Source organism: Pipistrellus kuhlii, unplaced genomic scaffold (genome assembly GCF_014108245.1).
Source record: "Pipistrellus kuhlii isolate mPipKuh1 unplaced genomic scaffold, mPipKuh1.p scaffold_m20_p_16, whole genome shotgun sequence".
In the NCBI taxonomy this organism is placed as follows: Eukaryota; Metazoa; Chordata; class Mammalia; order Chiroptera; family Vespertilionidae; genus Pipistrellus; species Pipistrellus kuhlii.
The window spans coordinates 25,759,393-25,782,110 of record NW_023425471.1 but is presented as its reverse complement, the minus strand read 5'-3'; the positions used below and the strand labels follow the sequence as shown (position 1 = coordinate 25,782,110).

General features: G+C 41.1%; 1 protein-coding gene across 1 annotated transcript in view; it reads left to right on the top strand.

The window, feature by feature from the left end:
• Window positions 1-22,718, top strand: part of ATP7A (ATPase copper transporting alpha) — a 138,059-nt gene that overhangs the window by 58,780 nt on the left and 56,561 nt on the right. Inside the window, exons 3-4 of the mRNA XM_036439860.2 lie at window positions 8,591-9,083; window positions 9,574-10,299. Of these exons, the coding sequence (XP_036295753.1) occupies window positions 8,591-9,083; window positions 9,574-10,299 (1,219 nt within the window). The remainder of the gene's footprint in view (window positions 1-8,590; window positions 9,084-9,573; window positions 10,300-22,718) is intronic.

Sequence of the window (22,718 nt, the reverse complement as noted above, 5' to 3'; positions counted from 1 at the left end):
TTCATTCACCTTTTTCTAGGAATCATATAGAAAATTGTCCACACCCAGACATAATTTATAGTCAGAATTTACTTCAAAATATTTATATATAAGTATGGCTCACTTTTTAATGAATGTCAAGGTTTAATATTTCTATTGCTCTAGTAATAATTAATGTCGTTTTCTAATACTTTTTTAAATCGAATTTATTTAAACAATACAACAAAATTTAATCAACAATATAGTTGCCGTTGTTTTCTACTACTTGTGCCCAAAGCTCAGGAAGCATTTTAATCCCTCTGTTGTAAAATTCTTGTGATTTTGATGCAAAAAATTCGGTCAATGCATTTTTGAGGCATTCTTCATTATTAAATTTTTTTCCAAGAAGAAAGTTTTGCAAAGAACGAAACAAATGGTAATCGGAAGGGGCAATATCAGGAGAATATGCAGGTTGAGGGAGAACTTCCCATTCCAACTGGCGCAGTTTTTCAGCAGTGATTCTTGCAGTATGCGGTCGTGCGTTATCGTGGTGAAGAATTACGCTCTGCCGATTAATCAGCACGGGTTCTTTTTCTCTTAAAGCTTGGGCTAACCTTTCCAATTGGGCACTACACGCTGCACTTGTGTAATGGTTTGGTTAGATGGTAAAAGTTCATAATGAAGAATTCCTTTAAAATTCCACCAAACACACAACATCACTTTTTTCGCATGCAAGTCAGGTTTTGGCGTGGGCTGCGGAGCCTCATTTTTGTTCAACCATTGAGGCCGCCTTTTCAAATTAACATACAGCACCCATTGTTCATCTCCGGTAACAATTTGCTCTAAAAACGGCAAACGGTTTTGACGAGAGAGGAGCGAACTGCAAATTGTGACTCTTTGATTACGGTTGTTGTCGGTCAACTCATGAGGAACCCATTTTCCAAACTTTTGGACTTTGCCAAGTGCACGCAATTGATTGGAAATTGTTTTTTGTGAACAATTTAAAGTTGTCGCAAGCTCTTGTTGGGTAATTTGAGGATTTTGCACCAAAAGAGCTTGAAGAGCTTCTTGATCAAAATTGAACACACGGCCTCGACCACTCTTGTCATCTAACCAAAAATATCCCTCACGAAATTTCTCAAACCAACGCTGACATTTTCTGGCGCTAACTGCATCTTGACCAAGAGCACTACAGATGTTTTTTGCAGCCTCACTTGCTTTTCTTCCTAATTGGAACTCGTAAAGCATGCAGTGCCGAATATGCTCTTCATCCGCCATCTTCTTAGCCCTAGTTTTGCAACAAAAACCAAACCAAACACAAACTTTTTCAAGCAAAACTTGTTAATTGCACTTCACACGTTCTGTAGATACCACGTGTTTGAAGGTTATGTCAATACAAGTCAACGCCAAGCAAGATTTTAAACGAATGTTAAAAATGACATTAATTATTACTAGACCCGATAGATAATAGTTTCTGAGTTTGCACTTACTAAGGCTAATGTTCAGTCAATTTGGAAATACGATTTTCAGAGGACCTTTTTTCAACTAATTCAAGAAGTTCTGGTAGTATTTGGAATAAAACTCTGATATGAAGTAATATAATTGTTTTATTAAATCGACCAGGGTTGTCTTATTGAAAAAAAATTATCCAGTGGAACAGATTAGAGATTTAACAGAATTCAAGGAAAGTGAATAGTTAAGAAGTCTCTAATTATTCAATAAGTAGAATGTATAATTATTTCTCTTTGCAGATTCAGCATTTAAATACATTTTGGGAATTTTCTCTTAAATTATAAAGTTTGTAAATGACTCTAATACTCTTGTTTGTCCTGCCTGTGTTAGGACTAGACTTTAGGGATTAGCCTGAAGTTTAATTTAATCACCCTAGTGGTCTGTTCAGGCGAAAAATGAAATGGGCAGATAATGTGAAGGTCTTTCTCTGGGGTTGGTTGGCCTTTCTGAAAGTGAAATGTAAAAACAAATTTAATTAGATATAAGTACTGAATGACTCCAAAGGTTAATGCCTTATTAGCAAATTACTTTGTCCTTGAAACTTAAATTGCTAACTCTTTTAGTGCTTTTTGCCTTTATGCAGATAAAAGGCTGCCATCTGTTCTGCTAATATACACTATCCTTTTATTTATTTTTTAGAATTGAATTTATTGGGGTGACATTGGTTCACAAAACCATACAGGTTTCAAGTGTGTAACTCAATAAAACATCATCTGGCCACTGCATCATGCGCTCATTGCCTCAAGCAAAGTCTCTTTCCGTCCCCATTCTCCCTCCCGTCCTCACCCCACCTTTGCCTGTCACCACCTAGTCCCCACATCCCTTCCCTCTGGCTATCACCACACTGTGTTGTCTGTGTAATATTGACTATCCTTTAAAAAAAAATGACAACCTATATGCTATCAGTAATTAAATTCTTTCTGTGGATGAATACATTTCTTGTTTCCCTTAAAAGTAACTTTTAAAAATAAGTTTTTATTTATTTTATAGAGAGAGAAAGAGAGAGGGAGAGATAGAAACATCATCAATCGGCTGTCTCCTGCATAACTCCTACTGGGAATTGAGCCTGCAACCCAGGCATGTGTCCTGACCGGGAATCCAATTGATGACTTCTTGGTACATGAGACAACACATAAGCAACTGAACCACATTGGCTAGGTGAAAATAACTATTTTTTAATTCTTGAAAAAGTAACATATGTACAGAGTAAAATCCCTCTACCAAAGGAAACCAGTAATAAGTTTTCTATGTCTGTATCCTTCCAGAAATAGATTATTAATAGAAAATGGTTACATGTATTATATACTACTACTAGAGGCCCAGTGCACAAAATCCATGCATGGGGGGAGGGTGGTGTGTCCCTCAGCCCAGGCTGTGCTCTCTCCAATCTGTGACCCCTCGAGGGATGCCCAACTGCTTATTTAGGCCTGATCTCACCATTTATGTCTCCCCTGCAGGCCTGTTCATCCCCAACTGCCCTCCACTGGTGGCCTGGTTGCCCCCAACTGCCCTCCTCTGCTGACCTGGTCATGCTCAATTGCCCTCCCCTGCTGGCCATCTTGTGTCTACATGGGAACAGCTATCTTTGACCACATGGAGGCAGCTATCTTTTGTGTTGGAGTGACAGTCAGTTTTCATATTATTATTTTATTAGATATATATTTCCTTTTCATATGGACTCATGCTATACATATTGTTCTGCATCTTGCTTTTTTCATTTAGCAAATACATCTTAGATATTGCTCCAAATGAGCATATAGAGATCAATCTTTTGCTTTTTATTTGGAACTTTTTTGTTTCTTTACTTTTGCTAAGGCAAATGACAGTGCATTGAACATTCCTTTTTTAAAAACACTGCGCTAGGGTACTATAAGAATTTTGCTTAGTATAAATTCCTAGGTAGTAATCATCCATCCATGGAGATTCAGAATTAGTTATTAGGTTTAGGTTTCTGGTTTCTGATTTAGTTTTCTGGTTTAATTGAACTTTATTATAAATATCAAAGGAAGGTCTAATCCAAAATAAAAATCTAGCACTGGAGGAATGGTGTAAAGATAGACTTTCACTATTTCCTTTTTATAACTTTAATTTTTTATAATGAATAATCATACATTAGTTGTATAATATTTGAAGTAAATTATTAGCAATAAAATTCTAACAAAGCAATCAGTTTATAGATAATTTAATTCATGAAAATCAGTGCTACAACTTAAAAAGAGTAACAAAATCTGTGACTTTTTCATTTTAAAATAGTTCTTGAATTTTTATATTGGTTTTGGGCTAACCCTTTATTGAGATTGGTCAAAAAGTATGTGTTAATAGAACTTGATGTTTTACTTTATGACATTTTAATTTTTAATATTCTATACTGAAGCATCAAAGTAAAGCATTACTTGATATACACACATTTTTTTCAACAAACAATAGAATTTGTATTGAGATATGTATAATATAAATGGGATTCCTACTTGTATTAAAATAGTTTTTAGTTGAGTCAAAAATATATTGTACATGGTGAATCAAACACTAGAAATTCAAGATAATTGATGAATCATTTCACTTTTCTAACTTTAGTTTCTGTAATCCTTTCAAGCTCTCAGAAGCCTCTGATTACCTTTATATTAAGTTGTTATGAAAATCTAAGAAAGTGGGATTTAAATCAGTTGAAGACTTTTACACTAACTGTGCTGTAGAATGCTAGTCTGAATTTATTATGATGATTTATACTATAAACTAGAGGCCCAGTGCATGAAATTTGTGCTCAGGTGGGGGGGGGGGTGTCCCCTCAGCCCAGCCTGTACCCTCTCCAATCTGGGACCCCTTGGGGGATGTCCGACTGCTGGTTTAGGCCTGATTCCTCTCACAATCCTGGACTGCTGGCTCCTAATCGCTCACCTGCCTGCCTGTCTGGTCTCCCCTAACTGCCACCCCTGCCAGCCTGATTGCCCTCACTGCCTATGCATGGCAGCCTGATTGCCCCTAACTTCCCCCTGCTGTCCTGGTCGCCCCTAAGTGCCCCCAGCTGCCATCCTGGTCACCCTTAACTGTCCCCCCCCCCTTGTCAGCCTGGTTGCCTCTTACTGTCCCCCACTACCTGCCTGGTCACCCCTAACTGCCTCTGTGTGCCGACCTGATCGCCCCTAACTGACCCCCTGCTTGCCTGGTAGCCCCTAACTGCCCCTCATTGCTGGCCAGGTCACTCCTAATTGCACCCCCCCCGCCAACCTGGTCACCCCTTACTGCCCCCCCTGCTGGCCTAGTCACCCCTCACTGTTCCCCTCGCCAGCCTTTTTGCCCCAACTGCTTCCCCTGCTGGCCTGGTTGCCCCCAGCCACACACCCCCTGCCGGTCTGATCACCCCCAACTGTTGCCGCTACTGGCCTGGTTTCTCCCAGCTGCCTCCACCCCCCTCCGCCAGCCTGGTCACCCCATGTAGCCTGTTGTTCAATCGTTTGGTCGTCCCTCACTAACAACCCTGTTTGCCTGGCTATAGGCAGCCATCTTGTGAGGGTGTGAAGGTCAATTTGTATATTACCTGTTTATTATATAAGATTAATTCCTAGGGGGATATAAAGGCATTTCAGTGTGCTAAAACTTTCACCACGGACCTTTCCCAGAGTGATTTTTAAAATGGGAAAGTTTTAGAATATACCAATTGTCAATCCTGATAAAAAGCCAAAGAAATATATATTTTAAATCATATCTCTTAAAAAATATTTTTATTGATTTCAGAGAGAGAGAGAGAGAGAGAGAGAGAGAAAGAGAGAGAGAGAGAGATATCAACAATGAGAGAGAAACATTGATCCGCTGCTTCCTGCCTGGCTCCTACTGGGGATCGAGCCTAGAACCTGGGCATGTGCCCTGACTAGGAGTGGAACTGTGACCTCCTGTTTCATGGGTTGACACTCAACCACTGAGCCACAACAGCCGGCTCTCTGACATTCCCTGAGGGGTCCCTTGGCCTGGCCTGCACCCTCTTGCAATCTGGGACCCCTCAGGGAATGTTAGAGAGCCGGCTCTTGTGGCTCAGGATCAGTGCTTTGGGCCTCTAGTATGCATATAAGATCTTTGGTTAATCTCTTCCTGCTCTTTCCCCTCCTCGCTTCCCTCTGAGATTCATCAATCTGTTCCATGTTTCCATGCCTGTGTGTTGAGTGCCTGCGCCCTGGTGGTCAGTGCAGGTCATAGCTATCAGTTGAATGGCTGAACTGTCAAATGATCACTTAGGCTTTTATATATATGAATGAGAGTGAATACAAAAGAGAGAAATGTACTAATGACAACCCAAGAAGTGGTAGTGATATAGTTTTTAGCTTTTATAGAAAACTAGAGACCCAGTGCACAAATTTGTGCACCAGTGGGGTCCCTCAGCCTGGCCTGTGGGATCGGGCTGAAACTGGCTCTCCAACATCCCCTGAGGGGTTCTGGATTGCAAGAGGGCACAGGCCAGGCTGAAGAACCCCACCAGTGCACAACTGGGCCGGGGAGGGATGCAGGAGGTTGGCCAGCCAGGGAGGAACCATGGGAGGGCTTCAGGGTGTGTCTAGCCTCTCTTGCTCAGTCCCAATCGGCTGGACCCCAGCAGCAAGCTAATCTACCAGTCAGAGAATATGCCCCCTGGTGGTCAGTTCATGTAATAGTGACTGGTTGACTGGTTGACTGTCTGCTCCCTAGAGGTCAATGCATGTCATAGCGAGTGGTTGAGTGGCCTTACGTTGAGTGGCCTTAGCATATCATTAGCATATTATGCTTTGATTGGCTGAATGGACGACAGAGCACTTAGCATATTAGACTTTTATTATATAGGATTAGATCTAAAAGGGATTATCTGGTCCAGTCCCTCAAGATATTGCAGCTGTTCAAATTAGGGTAATTTCTCCAAAGATTCTAGATTTCATCTTGCTTGAAAATAGCTGATACAGACTTTCTATATTTATGCAAATTACACAGAAATCACATGCAGATAAAGTATACTATGCCTGAATTTCATATTTTAGACATTTCAGTAGATAAAGAACTCACACATTAAAATAATGGATCTTTGCAATCTGTGTGGACAGTTAGCATTCTCTATATCGCTATTAATGCTATTGAGGGCACAGAGAACATTTAATTTCTTTCTACTCTTCCACTCCTCCCTTCATCTAAATACAGTGACTAGTCCTCCCCCTGGAGTCCTTTCTATGAACCACATTTATAATTTGTAGACTGTTGAATGTTTATTTTCTTTCTTTAAAAAAAAATATATTGATTTTTTACAGAGAGGAAGGGAGAGGGTAGAGAGCTAGAAACATAGATGAGAGAGAAACATCAATCAGCTGCCTCCTGCACATACTGGGGATGTGCCCACAACCAATGTACATGCCCTTGACCGGAATCAAACCTGGAACCCTTCAGTTCATAGGCTGATGCTCTATCCACTGAGCTAAACCGGTTAGGGCTGTATGTTTATTTTCAAAGGAACTATTAATATAATAGGAAAATTGTTCCTCTGAAAATAAAAAGAACAGCTTTGATCCCTAATGAAAAGTCCTGAGAAAAAGACAAGCTGAACTTTGGAACAATGTGGGGAATAGGCAGAGGTGGTTTTTGTGGGTGGTGATCATATGAAAGGAGAGCTAGACAGAACCAGAATGAGACTGCTACAAGCAATTTTTGACTCTATGGAGTCTGAACCTGTTTTTGTTCACTACTGTATACCTAGCAGCTAGCACAGTGCCAGGCATATAATAAGCATGCAGTCAATATTTGTTGAATAAATAAATGCTGTTTTAGCTTCCTGCTCAAGGATTTGGCATCCAGAACAGTTTTGTGATAATCATTACATAAATTTCCTCTTAATAAAAAAGGAATTGCATGTTTTTGTTTCCTTTGAGATTTTAGGCTTGAAAAGTCTCTTTGATATCTAACATTCAGAGGAAAAGTTAAGTGTTATTACTGGAAAAGGAAACAAGGGAAACATTTTTGTGTGTACGTGTGGTTGCTTGTTTTAAAACACACATGTAAAAATTAGTGAATAAGGAAATGTTTTCCAATCTGCAGCATGAAAAAAACAGGGTAATAAAACTTTTTAGATAGCATTTTATATATACAGTTTCTTTATATAAATTATTGATTTTAGAGAGGAAGGTAGAGAGAGAGAGATATAGAAACACCAATGTTGAGGGAGAAGCTAAAGGAGAGATAAAAATATGATATTAAAATAAGTGGAAGATTTAACTATATAACTATTATAGCTGATTTAAAATTAGATTTCCTACTCTGAATTACTTTAAAGCAGTTACTTAATTCTTCAGCCTGTCATCTTTCTCTGCTTTTGTGCATCCATTTGAATTCCCTGCCTCATATATCCTTGCTGATTTCTGTTTGTCTTACAACATTCCGGTATTATCACTGCTAAGAATTCATGTTCTCAGGAATGAATGGCTGTCTATTTTCTCTATTCTCTCTTCTAGTATTGTTTCCTGAGACTGTGTCATCTCAGCTTTGTATCCTGAGAATCCCAGTTCTTGGCACATATAATAAGTGCTTGATAAATATCAGTCGTTCAATGTTTTTACCTTTATATTATTCGCTGCTTTCCTATCTGTTTACTCATCTGATCCTTATAACAACCCAGAAAGAACTGCTTTCGTATCTGTTTACTCATCTGATCCTTATAACAACCTGGAAGACAATAGGGTATATTCTCATTTTTCAGATGATAGAACTAATGGGTATCGTTGGCTACTTGGTGAGAAGTGATAAAGGAACTCAAATCTTCTGATTTCCAACCCAGTGTACGTGTGTATGAGAGAGTGAGTGAATACATCATAAATTTTTGTAATATATCAGCCAAAGAGATGCACACAGTCACGATAGTAGGGTGTGTCTGTCTATGAGTATGTTTCAAAAGTATGATCAGTACCTGAGTCATGTACACTTACATATAACTTTACCATTCCGATAGGTACACAAGACGTTTGTGTTTCTAAAGATAATAGTAGTGATGAGAAGTAGTATAGAAACTCCGTTCGATTTTACTGTTTGTTTCATTTTTAAATGTTGTGTGCAATGATTGTTTTTTAGGTTCTATGTCATGCAATTTAATTAAACCGACTTCTGAAATTTCCCTCCAAAGGTTTCACTGGAAGAAAAAACTGCAACTATTATTTATGACCCTAAACTACAGACTCCAAAGACCCTGCAGGAAGCTATTGATGACATGGGCTTTGATGCTATTCTTCACAATCCTAACCCTCTCCCTGTTGTAACCAACACTGTGCTTCTAAGTGCCATTGCTTCACCGACTCTTCTGCCATGGGACCATATCCAAAGTACATTGCTCAAGACCAAGGGTGTCACAGATATTAAAATTAACCCTCAGCTAAGAACTGCAGTGGTGACAATAATTCCTTCTTTAGTGAATGCCAGTCAGATAATAGAGCTAGTTCCGGATCTCAGTTTAGACACTGGAACTCTGGAGAAAAAGTCAGCAACTTGTGAAGATTCTAGTATGGCTCAAGCAGGTGAAGTCATGCTGAAGATGAAAGTGGAAGGGATGACCTGCCATTCATGCACTAGCACCATTGAAGGAAAAATAGGGAAATTACAAGGTATTCAGCGAATTAAAGGTAATACATCTGGTGTTATTTGTTTGTTTTGTAAGGCTTGGTTTTTCTGCTTGGCCTTTTCACTTTCTGCTTTCTTCTTAAGCATGGGATTTGAATCTGTGGGACTGGAATGCTTATTGCTTCATTGAAATCTGAGGTACAGTGTATTCCCAGGATTAATATCAGTAAAGCTAATGATTAAAAGTTACATGAGTCTTGAACTAGCAGAAAAGGCAGTTGGTGTGGTGATTCAGGGAGTTCAGAGTTCTTAACAACTAATATTTCTACTCAGGCATGCAGAAACTTGGAGACTATAGATACAGTGGTCATATCTTTTACTTTTTTCCAGTATATGTCAATAACATTTTCTGAAAAGCAAATAATTGTTTTAACAAAGGATAATAACAACGAGAGAGAAACAATTTTGTGTGGTATTGATTTGATCTACTGAATGTTTTCTGAAGTAGCCCAGGGATAATTGAATTTAATTTTTTTTCTCTTTATTAATTAGTCTCCTTGGACAACCAAGAAGCTACTATTGTTTATCAACCTCATCTTATCACAGCAGAGGAAATAAAAAAGCAGATTGAAGCTGCGGGCTTTCCAGCATTCGTCAAAAAGCAGCCCAAGTACCTCAGATTGGGAAGTATTGATATAGAACGTCTAAAAAACACACCCGTCAAATTCTCAGAAGGATCACAGCAAAGGAGTCCATCATATACCAGTGATTCCACAGTAACTTTCATCATAGATGGCATGCATTGTAAATCATGTGTGTCAAATATTGAAAGCGCTTTATCTACACTCCAATATGTAAGCAGCATAGCGGTTTCTTTAGAGAATAGATCTGCTGTAGTAAAGTACAATGCAAGCTTAGTCACTCCAGAAACTCTGAGAAAAGCAATAGAGGCCATATCACCAGGACAATATAGAGTTAGTATTGTAAGTGGAGCGGAGAGTACCTCAAACTCTCCCTCCAGCTCATCTCTTCAAAAGATTCCTTTGAACATAGTTAGTCAGCCTTTGACTCAAGAAACCATGATAAACATTGATGGCATGACTTGTAATTCGTGTGTGCAGTCTATTGAGGGTGTCATATCAAAGAAGGCAGGTGTAAAATCCATACTTGTATCCCTTGCGAATGCCAATGGAACTGTTGAATATGATCCTCTACTAACCTCTCCAGAAACTTTGAGACAAGCTATAGAAGACATGGGATTTGATGCTACCTTGCCAGGTAATTTATCACCTTTTTCTTTTCTTTTTCATTTATTTCTTTACTCATTTTACTTTTTATTGAATTATTGGGGTGACATTGGTTTACAAAGTCAAACAGGTTTCAAGTGTACAACTCAACAAAATACCATCTGCACACAGTATTGGGTGCCCACTGCCCCAAGCAAAGTCTCTTTATGTCCCTGTTCCCTTCCCCGCATTGACCACCACACCTAGTCCCCTCTCCCCTTTTCCTCTATCACCATATTGTTGTCTGTGTCTATATGTTTTATATCTACAGCGCGCACGCACACACACACCCCCACACACATATACATAAACTTTTTTGTGCTCAATCCCTTCACCATCTTTCATACAGCTACCCAGTCCCGCTCCTCTCGGGTTTGTTCCATGTATCCAAGCTCCTGTTTCTATTTTGTTCATCAGTTTGTTTTGTTCATTAGATTCCACATATAAGTGAGATCATATGGTATTTGTCAGTCAGGAATTGTCCTGACTAATTTCACTTAACTTATTTATTTATTTATTTATTTAAAATATATTTTATTGACTTTTTACAGAGAGGAAGAGAGAGGGATAGAGAGTTAGAAACACAGATGAGAGAGAAACATTGATCAGCTGCCTCCTGCACATCCCCCACTGGGGATGTGCCCACAACCAAGGTACATGCTCCTGACTGGAATCGAACCCGGGACCTTTTAGTCCACAGGCCGGCGCTCTATCCACTGAGCCAAACCAGTTTCGGCTCACTTAGCTTATTACTGTCTGAGTCCATCTATGCTGTAGCAAAAGGTATGATTTCCTTTTAGTATTTCACTGTGTAAAAAACCACAGTTTTTTACCCTCTCATCTACTGCTGATCACCTGGGCTGTTTCTAGATCTTGGCTATTGTAAATAATGCTGCAATGAACATAGGGATGTATACTAGTATATTCTTTTGAGTTAGTGTTCTAGGTTTTTTCAGAAATTCCCAGAAGTGGAATCACTGAATCAAAAGGCAGTTCCATTTTTAATTGTTTGAGGAAACTCTATACTGTTTTCCTCAATGGCTGCACCAATCTGAATTCTCACCAGTAGTACGTAAGAGTTCCCTTTTCTCCATATACTATCTAGCACATGTTGTTTATTATTATAATTTATTGATGATAACCATTCTGACAGGTATGAGGTGATATCTCATTGTGATTTTAATTTGCATCTCTGATGTTGAGCATTTTTTCATGTGTATTGGTGGTCATCACTATGTTCTCTTTCAAGAAGTATCTATTCCTGTTCTTTGCCCATTTTTTAAATTGTCTTTTCTTCTTCTTGGTGTTGAGTAGTACAAGTTCTTTATGTATTTTAGAAATATATATATATATATATCAGATGTATCATTGGCAAATATGTTCTCCCATTCAATGGGTTTCCTTTTTATTTTGTTGATGGTTTCTTTTGTTGTATAAAAGATTTTAAGTTTTATCTAGTCCCATTTTTAATATTTTCTTTTGTTTCCCTCTCCTGATTAGATATATTTGCAAAAATATTGCTAAAAGAAATGCCTGAAAATTTACTGCCTTTGTTTTCTTCTAGGATTTTTATGTTTTTTTTTGACTTACATTCAAATATTTAATCCATTTTGAATTTATTCTTGTGTATGGTGTAAGTTGGTGGTGCAGTTTATTTTTTGCAAGTATCTGTCAAATTTTGCCAACACTGAAGAGACTGTCTTTACCCCATTGTATGCTCTTGCCTCTCTTGCCAAATATTAATTGACCATAAAGTTCAACTTATTCTGGGCTCCCTATTCTGGTCAGTGGAACAGAATCTGAGGTTCTTATGCCAGTACCATGCTGTTTTGATTAATATAGCCTTGTACTATAGTTTGATATCAGGTGGTATGATACCTTTAACTTTATTCTTTTTTTCTCAAGATTGCTGAGGCTATTTGGAGTCTTTTTTGGTTCCATGTAAATGTTTGGAATATTTGTTCAAAATCTGTGAGGTATGCCATTGGTATTTTAATAGGAATTGCATTGAATCTGTAGATTGCTTTGAGTATGATGGACATTTTAATGATGTTATTTTTTCTTATCCATGGACAAGTTATATGCCTCTACTTATTTGTATATTCTCAGTTTCTTTCTTCAGTATCTTATAATTTTCTGTGTACAGATCTTTTACCTCCGTGGCTAAATTTATTCCAAGGCACCTTATTTTTGTTGTTCTAGTAGTAAATGGGATTTTTACTTTATTTATTTATTTATTTATTTATTTAATTGAGAGAGAGAGAGAGAGAGAGAGAGAGAGAGAGAGAGAGAGAGAGAGAGAGAGAGAGGGAGAGAAGGGAGAGAGGGAGGGAGGGAGGGAAGAAGGAAGGAAGGGAGATGGAGAGAGAAACATTGATCAGTTGCTTCCTATATGTGACTGATAGGGGATGGAACTTGCAACCTGGGTATGTGTCCTGACCAGGAATTGAACCCGCAACCCTTTGGTACATGGGATGATGCTCCAACTGAGCTACACCAGCTAGTGTGGATTCTTTTCTTAATTAATCTTTGTGTTAGTTCATTATTGGTGTATAAAAATGCCACCAATTACTGAATATTAATTTTGTATCCTGCTACTTTGCTGAATTCATTTATTATATCTAATAGTTTTTGGTGGAATCTTTAGGGGTTTTTATATACAAAATTATGGCATCTGTGAATAATAACAGTTTTACTTTCCCTTTTCCAATTTGGATGCCTTTTATTTCTTCTTCTCTGATTGCTGTGGCTAGGACTTCTAGTACTATGATGAATAAAAGAGGTGAAAGTGTACATCCATGTCTTCTTGATTTTAAGGGAATGCTTTTAGTTTTTGCCCATTGAGTATGATGTTGGCTGTGGGTTTGTCATATATGGCCTTTATTATTTTGAGGTATGACCCCTCTAGTCCCATTTTGCTGAGAGTTTCTATAAAAAAATGGGTGCTGGATTTTATCTAATGTCTTTTTTGCATCAATTGATATAATCTTACAATTTTTATTCTTCATTTTGATTATATGAAGTATGACACTTACTGTTTTTTGGATATTGTACCAAACTTGCATCCCCAGAATAAATTCCACTTGGTTATGGTATATGATCTTTTTAAAAAAATATATTTTAAATTGATTTTAGAGAGGAAGGGAGAGGAAGAGAGAGATAGAAACATCAATGATGAGGGAGAATCATCTATCAACTGCTTCCTGCATGCCCCCCCCCCCCCCACTGGGGATTGAGCCTACAATCTGGGCATGTGTCCTCAACTGGAATGGAACCCAGGACCCATAGGTCTGCAGGCTGATGCTCTGTCCACTGAGCTAAACCAGTTAGGGCTGATCTTTTTAATGTTTTGCTGGATTTGGCTTGCTAATATTTTGTTGAGGACTTTAGCATCTATGTTCATCAGAGATAATGTTTTTTTTTTGTGGTTTTTTTTTTCCATTGTAGTGCCTTTATCTGGTATTGGAATTAGGATAAAACTGGCCTCGAAAAAAAGACCTTGATAGTCTTCCCTCCTCCTGAATTTTTTGGAATAGTTTGAGAAGGATAGGTGTTAGTTCTTTTTTGAATGTTTGATAAAATTTGACTATGAAACCATCCCACCCATCCAGGAGTTTTGTTTGCTAAGAGGTTTTTTTTTTTTTTTAATTAATGCTTTGATTTTATTAGTTATAATTGGTCTGTTCCATTTTTCTGATTGTTCCTGGCTTAAGTTTGGAAAGATTGTGTGTTTCTAGGAATTTATCCATTTCACCCAGGTTGTCCAGCTTATTGGCATATAGTTGTTCATAGTATTTTCTTATAAGCCTTTGTATTTCAATGGTGACCGTTGTTACTTATCCTGACATTTCTGATTTTATTTATTTGGGTCCTCTCTCTTTTTTTCGTGATGAGTCTGGTTAAAGGTTTGTCAATCTTCCTTATCTTTCAAAGTACCGCCTCTTACTTTTATTGATCATTTGTATTATTTATTATTTCATCCCTATGTCATTTATTTTTGCTCTAATCTTTGCTATGTATTTTCTTCCTTCTACTTACTCGGAGATTTGTTTGTTGTTCTTTTTCTACTTCTTGTAAGTCTAGGATTAGATTATTTATTTGAGATTTTTCTGGCTTCCTGAGGTAGATTTATAATGCTATGAACTTCCTCCTCAGGGCTGCTTTGAGGGTGTCCCATAGGTTTTGGGTTGTTGTGTGTTCATTTTCATTTGTTTCCATGAAGATTTAAAAAATATATATATTTTATTGATTTTGTACAGAGAGGAAGGGAGAGAGATAGAGAGCTAGAAACATCGATGAGAGAGAGTCATCGATCAGCTGCCTCTTGCACACCCCCTACTGGGGATATGCCCGCAGCCAAGGTACATGCCCTTGACCGGAATTGAACCCGGGTCCCTCAGTCCCCAAGCCGACGCTCTATCCATTGAGCCAAACCGGTCTCGGCTGTTTCCATGAAGATTTTGATATCTTCCTTGATCTCATTGTTAACCCATTCAGTGTTTAATATTTTATTTAGCCGCCAAGAGTTAGAATTTTTAAAAAAATTTTAATTGATTTTTAGTTTTATAACATTGTGGTCAGAGAAAATGCTTGATATGATTTCAATCTTCTTGAATTTATTAAGGTTTAGTTTGTGTCCTAACACGTGGTCTATCTTTGAGAATGTTCCATGTACTTGAGATGAATGTGTATTCTGCTGCTTTGGGATGAAATGTTCTGTAATTATCCTATATAATAAAAGCTTTAATATGCAAATTGACTTAACCGTGGAATGACAGATGGCAGGGGGTGGGGTCAATGAGCAGGCGTCGCCAGGCCAGCCAAGGCGGGTGCCAGTGAGCAGAGGGAGGGGATGGCGATGAGGGAGCAGTGGCAACCAGTGGTGGCGGAGGGGAAATGGGGGGCGGGGCCATTCGCTCGAAGCCAGGGCCATCCCTTGATTGGCCCACAGGTCACCTCCCGCAGAAGGAAGCCATCAGTCAAGCATCCCCTGAGGGATCCAGGTCTGCGAGAGGGTACAGGCCAGGCTGAGGGAACCTCCCCCCCCCCCCCCCGAGTGCATGAATTTTCATGCACCAGGCCTCTAGTATATAATAAAAGGCTAATATGCAAATCGACTGAACTGCGGAACAACCGGTCACTATGATGCACACTGACCACCAGGGGGCAGACATTCAATGCAGGAACTGCCCCCGGTGGCCAGTGTGCTCCCACAGAGGGAGTGCCGCTCAGCCAAAACCTGGGCTCATGGCTGGTGAGCACAGCGGTGATGGCGGGAGCCTCTCCAGCCTTTGTTGCAGTGCTAAGGATGTCTGACTGCCTGCGTAGGCCCACTTGGACATTCTCTGAGGGCTCCCGAACTGCAAGAGGGCACAGGCCAGGCTGAGGGACACCCTGAGTGCATGAGTTTTGTGCTCTGGGCCTCTAGTATCAAAGCCATTCTATCTAGTGTGTTGTTTAAAGTCGCTATCGCCTTATTGATTTTTTTGTCTGTAAGATCTATCCATTGATGTCAGTGGGTGTTCAAACCCTCTATTATGACTATATTGTTGTTATCTCTCCCTTAAAGTCCACCAAGATTTCATTTATTTATTTATTTATTTATTTATTTATTTATTGTTGAAAGTATTACAGATGGCCCCTTAGTTTGTTTTCCCCCACTGATCCCCTGTACTCTACTCCTACCCCCCAGTCCTTTACCACTTTATTGTCTGTGTCCGTATTCTGTATAATAAAAGCCTAGTATACAAATTGACCAAACAGCAGAACGACTGGTTGGCGGGGGGGGGGGGGGGTGGGACTGGTGAGCGGGCAGTGCCAGGCCAGCCAAGGCAGGTATCAGCAGAGGGAGGGGACGCGATTGAGGGGGGCGGTGATGACCGGTGGCGGAGGGATGATTGGGGGGTGGGGCAAGCCACTTGCTGGCACCAGCTACTTACTGGCTGGCCCCATCCCTCGATTGCCCCACTGGTCACCTCCCACAGAGGGAGGCCACAAGCAGCGACAGATAGGCAATGGAGTGGGGGGCTGGTAACTCGCTAGCCAGAGCTGTCCCCCGATTGGCCTGCAATGACCCCCAGATGTGTTATAATTACTTTATGATGAAAGTGTTTTGCTGAGCTTACTGGCACAGTCTTCCAGATCATCTGAGCTTAATGCTCCAGGTATATTTCTTAAGAGTTAGGTAAATCCTCCTATTGTAGTTGTATCTTGAATGCTGTTGGTTCTTTTGTGGGTGGAGTTAACACTTTAGGCTGGCTGACTATAAGGATAAACCTTGATTACCGTAGATGAGTCATTGTGCAGGGGCTGTCCCTGAGGTGGATTTGTTTCCAGCAGAGTCTAGTGCTTGCAAGAATCCCCTTTTGGGTGTGCCACATATGTGACTTGTTAGGTTGGGCTCCAGTGTGTTGAAGCACACCACTAGTTGTGTTGGTTCTGCATTCACTGGGGCAGGGTTTAGGTACAAGTCGATGTCTGATGTTATATGTAACTAGAATTTGGCTACCTATCTGGTGCTACCATGTCATTCTCTGTGTGTGGCTATTTGTCCTGGGTTGTATGAGAGGGACCAATCTGTGTACAAGGGTCAGCTTTCTCCAGCTTAGAGCTGGACACATCTTATTTAATAAAGAGGTAATATGCAAATTGACTGCCATGCCCTTGCACAAGATTGCCACCCTATGTGGTCACAATATGGCTGCCCCCATGTGGTCACAATATGGCCACCCCCATGTGGTCACAAGATGGTGGCCCCCATGCTGTCACAAGATGGCCGTCCCCATGTCATCACAAGATGGCTGGCTAGGAAAGGCAGTTAGGGGCAAATAGGACAGCAGGGGAGGGCAGTTGGGGGTGATGGGGCATGCAGGGGAGGGCAGTCAAGGGGGCCCAGGCCTTCAGGGAGAGCTGTTAGGGGCAACCAGGCAGGGGAGTGGTTAGGAGGCAGTCAGGCTGGCAGGCAGAAGCAGTTAGGGGCAATTAGGCAGATAGGCAGGCGACGGTTGGGAGCCAGCAGTCCCGGATTGTGATCAGGCCTAAACTAGCAGTAGGACATCCCCCGAGGGGTCCCAGATTGGAGAGGGTGCAGGCTGGGCTGAGGGACACAAAATGGTATCTATAAAACTCCAAGGCTCCTTGAGGTCTGCCTCCACTTGTCAGCTACTCTGCCTCCCCCAGAGTTTGCCTGGTATTTCTCTAGAGCCTTTAAAAGAAAGGCTGTAGAGTGGGCCCAGGCTGGCCATGATGCACAGAGCCTTCTACAGGCTATCAGCTCAGTAGGGTGGGGTGAGATGGGTCAGGAGGATGGGGCTAGTGGGTCCCCTACTTGGGGCTCCACAGTCATACAGTCATTTGAGTGCAAAGTGGCCCCTACTTCAGAGCCAAACAACTCTGTCTCTGTCAGAGCTTCCAACTGTAGTTCACCCTGGAGGAGCATGCCACAGGTACAGATTGGGTGCAGCCAGCAATACCCTCTGTAGGAACAAGCTCAACAGGATGGAGCCACTGGGACTCAGGAAGATAAATAAAAAGAGTCTCCCTTTGGGGTGGTATTGACCAATCCTGCAGGACAGGCCCACGTATTTTGTCCCAGTTCCAGACAGTAGCTGAGGGAAACACACCCTGAATGTCCCATCTTCCCCCTGCAGAACTGAGCTCATCCAGGTGGGGTCACTGGGACTTGGGAAGGACAAAAAATCTTCTTTTGGGGATGCTGCCAGCAAACATGTCGGAGGGCAGACACTTCTCACCTTTCCTGGGATAGTGGGCTGAGCTTGCAGTGGAGATAGGAGTGATTCAACTTGCAGTCACACAACTCAGCCCCCTCCCATCTAACTCCCAGACAAAAGCCTGCCTAGGAGACACTCCAAAAGTCCCAGTGTTCTGCAATCCCCTCAGCATGACTGAACTCAGTAAGGCCTACAGCACTGGGTGAGGGAACAGGTATGCTCTCGAGGTATGGAAGTATGATCCTCTTTCCAAAGTGACACAGTTTAATCATTGTCCGAGTTTGCACCAAAAGCTTCTCCAGAAAAAGAAAAAGAGCACTCCAAAAGTCTCAGCTCATTGCAGTCAGTAGACCACTCTGTAGGACCTGAGCCTGGCAGAGTGGTATGGCCAGTAGCGTGAGGACTAGGCAGTGTTCTCCTCAGTTTGGTGCTGTAACAATAGGAGCGCTCTATTTGGGAAGTTGGTTTCTGGGTCTCTAGCAGATTATCTTCTCTTCCAGGCTGATTGAATCTCCACTGATTTGACCCAGCAGTTGCTATGTGGGCTCCTCTTCCCTTCCTTGTCACTCTGGGATGGGGTTCCCTGCACTGGGTTGAGACCCATCACTTCTATGTGTAGGGAGTTTTGCAGCTGAGATATCCCCCTGGCTCTTCATCCCTACATGTGGGTGTGAGGGCCAGCCAGTTCTGCATTTCTGCCCTTCTTACTACCCTGTTTCCCCGAAAATAAGACAGTGTCTTATATTAATTTTTTCTCCCAAAGTTGCGCTAGGTCTTATTTTCAAGGATGTCTTATTTTCGGGGAAACATGGTAGTTTCTATGTGGCTTCTATAAATCCTTGATTTTAGTATTTCAGTTCAGCTAGCTTTCATTTGGTTATTCACATTGATTGCTCTATAATTTAGTTGTAAATCTGGTTTGGGGCCAGGAGCAAGTGAGTTTATCTTCCACCTACTTTGCAGCTATCTTGGTATCTTTATCACTTTTTCCTTTGATTTTCATAATGTTCTTTTATCTCCATTTTGCTGGTTCTTTTGTCTTTTATCAATGAGAAATGAGTATTAACCTGGTAATAGGCATTGTAATTCCACTTTTTAGAAATAAGTCCTATGGAGGTACGGATGTATGGATGTATTGTATATACAAAGATGCATAAGGGGAGAGAAACTAAGTTGGTGGTATAGGTTAGCACCTAAACTGCTGCCTTGCACAACAATTTTAAAAAACTACAACAAAAAGACAGAATGGACACCCAGAACCACAGGAAAGCTGGCTGAGTGGAAATTCTACAACTAAAAGGAAAGAGAAAAGCTCACAGAGAATCAGAGGAGCTGCAAAGGGCTGAGGTATGGAGATAAGCACAGAGAGAGGAAGGGCGGCTTAGTGCTTGGCTGGCTTTCTCTGGTGGGAAGGAGAAGGAAGTTCCCTACTGCACTGAATCCCAGTTCTGACTGCATGAACCCCAGTTCCGGGCAAGACCCTGTGGACCTAGGCTCATATAGGGGGAGTCTGGACTGTCAGAGAGAAAGGCACACAAAGACTCGGGGGAGCCATGGAAGACAGGGATCTAGAGGTGCGCATGTGAATGTGCACAGAGAGGACTGACTGCTGAGGTTGCCGCTGGCTTTCCCTAGCGGGAGGGAATCGAGAACTCCCAACTGCACTAAACCCCAGTTCCGGGCAAGACCCTGGGAACCCAGGCTCTTACGGAGGGAATATGGACTGTCAGGCAGAAACTCAGGGGAGCCACGTAAGGCAGAGGTCTGGAGGCGTGTGTGCAAGTGCATGCAGAGAGAACTGACTGCTGAGTGTGCTGCTGACTTTCACTACCTGGAAGGAACCGGAAGCTCCTGACTACACTGAACACCAGTTCTGGGTGAGAATCTGGGAATCCAGATTCATTGGGGGAGAAACTGGACTGTCTGGCAATGGATGAAACTTGAGGGCGGCTTTCTCTCAGAGGTGCTTGCAGCAATTACCGAGGGACACTGAGACCCAGGGGCCTCATAGGCAGGGCTGACAGGAGCCAAGATTGTCTGCTCAGCCCTGAGACTCCACCCCAGGGGTCCTCAAACTTTTTAAAGTGGGGGCCAGATCACGGTCCCTCAGAGAGCTGGAGGGCCGGACTATATGAACTACTAATTCCTACTGTAACACCTCGGCTGCGCTCACTGCCCAAAAAACCTGGCGGGCTGGATCAGACTCCTCTGCGGGCCGCATGTGGCCCGCGGGCCGTAGTTTGAAGACGCCTGCTCCACCCCATCCAAACTGAGCACAGAGGCTTTTGCAATTTTGCAAGTTTTGTCTTATAGGGCTGTCTCCAGCACAGAAGTTCTCCTGGCATAGACACAGCTGATCCTCACAGCCAACTGGCCTGGAGGTCATTTCCTCTCAGTGATACAAACAACAATCAAGGCTTAACTACAACAAGGCTGGACACACAGTCCACAAAGAGGTGCACCAAGAGTGTCCACCTCAGGTAACTGGGGAGACTGAACCACTGAGCCCTATAGGATACCTAGCACACAAAGCTACCCTACCTACTTAGGGAAGCACCAAAAATGCAGAGACAAAAAAACAGATCACAAACGAAAGAAATGGAGGAAAACAAATGACTGGATATGGAGTTCAAAACCATGGTTATAAGGTTTTTCAAGAATTTTCTAGAAAAGGCAGAGAAATTTAGTGAGACCCTCGAGGATATGAAAAAGGACCAACTAAAAATTAAACATACACTGACTGAAATAAAAAAATATTATACAGAGACCCAACAGCAGACTAGAGGAACACAAGAATTAAGTCAAAGATTTGAAATACAAAGAAGCAAAAAACAATCAAAAAAGCAAAAAGGAAAAAGAATCCAAAAACTTGAAGATAGTGTAAGAAGCCTCTGGGACAACTTCAAGCATACCAACATCAGAATTATGGGGGTGCCAGAAGAAGAGAGAGAACAAGATACTGAAAAGCTATTTAAAGAAATAATGACTGAAAACTTCACTCACCTGGTGAAAGAAATAGACTTACAAGCCCAGGAAGCGCACAGAACCCCAAACAGAAGGAATCCAAAGAGGACCACACCAAGACACATCAGAATTAAAATGCCAAGAGCAAAAGACAAAGAATATTAAAAGTAGCAAGAGAAAAACAGTTACCTACGAGGGAGTACCCATACGATTGTCAGCTGATTTTTCAATAGAAACTTATGCAGACCAGAAGGGAGTGACAAGAAATATTCAAAGTGATGAATAGCAAGAACCTACAACCAAGATTACTCAGCAAAGCTATCTATCATTCAGAATTGAAGGTCAGATAAAGAGCTTCACATATAAGAAAAAGCTAAAGGAGTTCATCACCACCAAACCAGTAGTATATGAAATGCTGAAAGGTATTTTTTTAAAATATATTTTTATTGATTTTTTACAGAGAGGAAGGGAGAGAGATAGAGAGCTAGAAACGTCGATGAGAGAGAAACATCGACCAGCTGCCTCTTGCACATCCCCTACCAGGAATGTGCCCGCAACCAATGTACATGCCCTTGACCAGAATCGAACCTGGGACCTTTCAGTCTGCAGACCGACGCTCTACCACTGAGCCTGAAAGGTATTCTTGAAGAAGAAGAGGAAGAAGAAGAAGAAGGAGGAGGAGGAGGAGAAGGAGAAGGAGAAAAGATAAAAATTATGAACAACAAATACATATCTATCAACAAGGAACCTAAAAATCAAGCAATAAGCCGAAACCGGTTTGGCTCAATGGATAGGGCGTCGGCTTGGGGACTGACGGGTCCCGGGTTCGATTCCGGTCAAGGGCATGTACCTTGGTTGCGGGCATATCCCCAGTGGGGGGTGTGCAGGAGGCAGCTGATCGATGACTCTCTCTCATGGATGTTTCTAACTCTGTCTCTCTCCCTTCCTATCTGTACAAAATCAATAAAATATATTTAAAAAAAATCAAGCAATAAAAAGTCTGAAGAACAGAATGGTCTGGTCAAAATAACAAAATCAGTGACATAGAAAGGGAGTGGACTGACAATTCTCAGGGGGAAAGGGTGTGGGGGTGTGGGAAGAGACTGGACAAAAATAGTACACCTGTGGATGAGGACAATGCTGGGAGGTAAGGGCAGAGGGTGGGGTGGGAACCATGTGGAGGAGAGCTATGGGGGGGAAAAGGAGAAACAATTGTAATAATCTGAACAATAAAGATTTATTAAATAAAAAAATATGCATAAAGATGTTTACATAATTATTTAAAAACTAGAAACCTTAACTAAATATGAAACCATAAAAATTCTGGTATTAAATGTACTTAATTCTAGAGGAGAGTGTCACATACTTGGTTAAATGAAAAAAAGAAAAGCTAAAGAGATGCATATCAGTATCAAACATATGTTTAAAGATTTTTATATCATATATTGTTATTTATGTATATGAATTAATAAAATTCCTGGCAGGAAATGAACTAAAATTTTGACAATGTTTATTAATGAATGAAAGATTAATGGTGATGTTTGTTTCCCTTGTACTTTCCTATGCATTTTAAGATTTTTTATGATGAGAATGTATGTATGTATATATCCTATCTAATAAAAGGGTAATATGCAAATTGACCATCACTCCAAGATACAAAATGGCAACCCCCATGTGGTCAAAGATGGCTGACCCCATGTGGACCCAAGATGGCTTG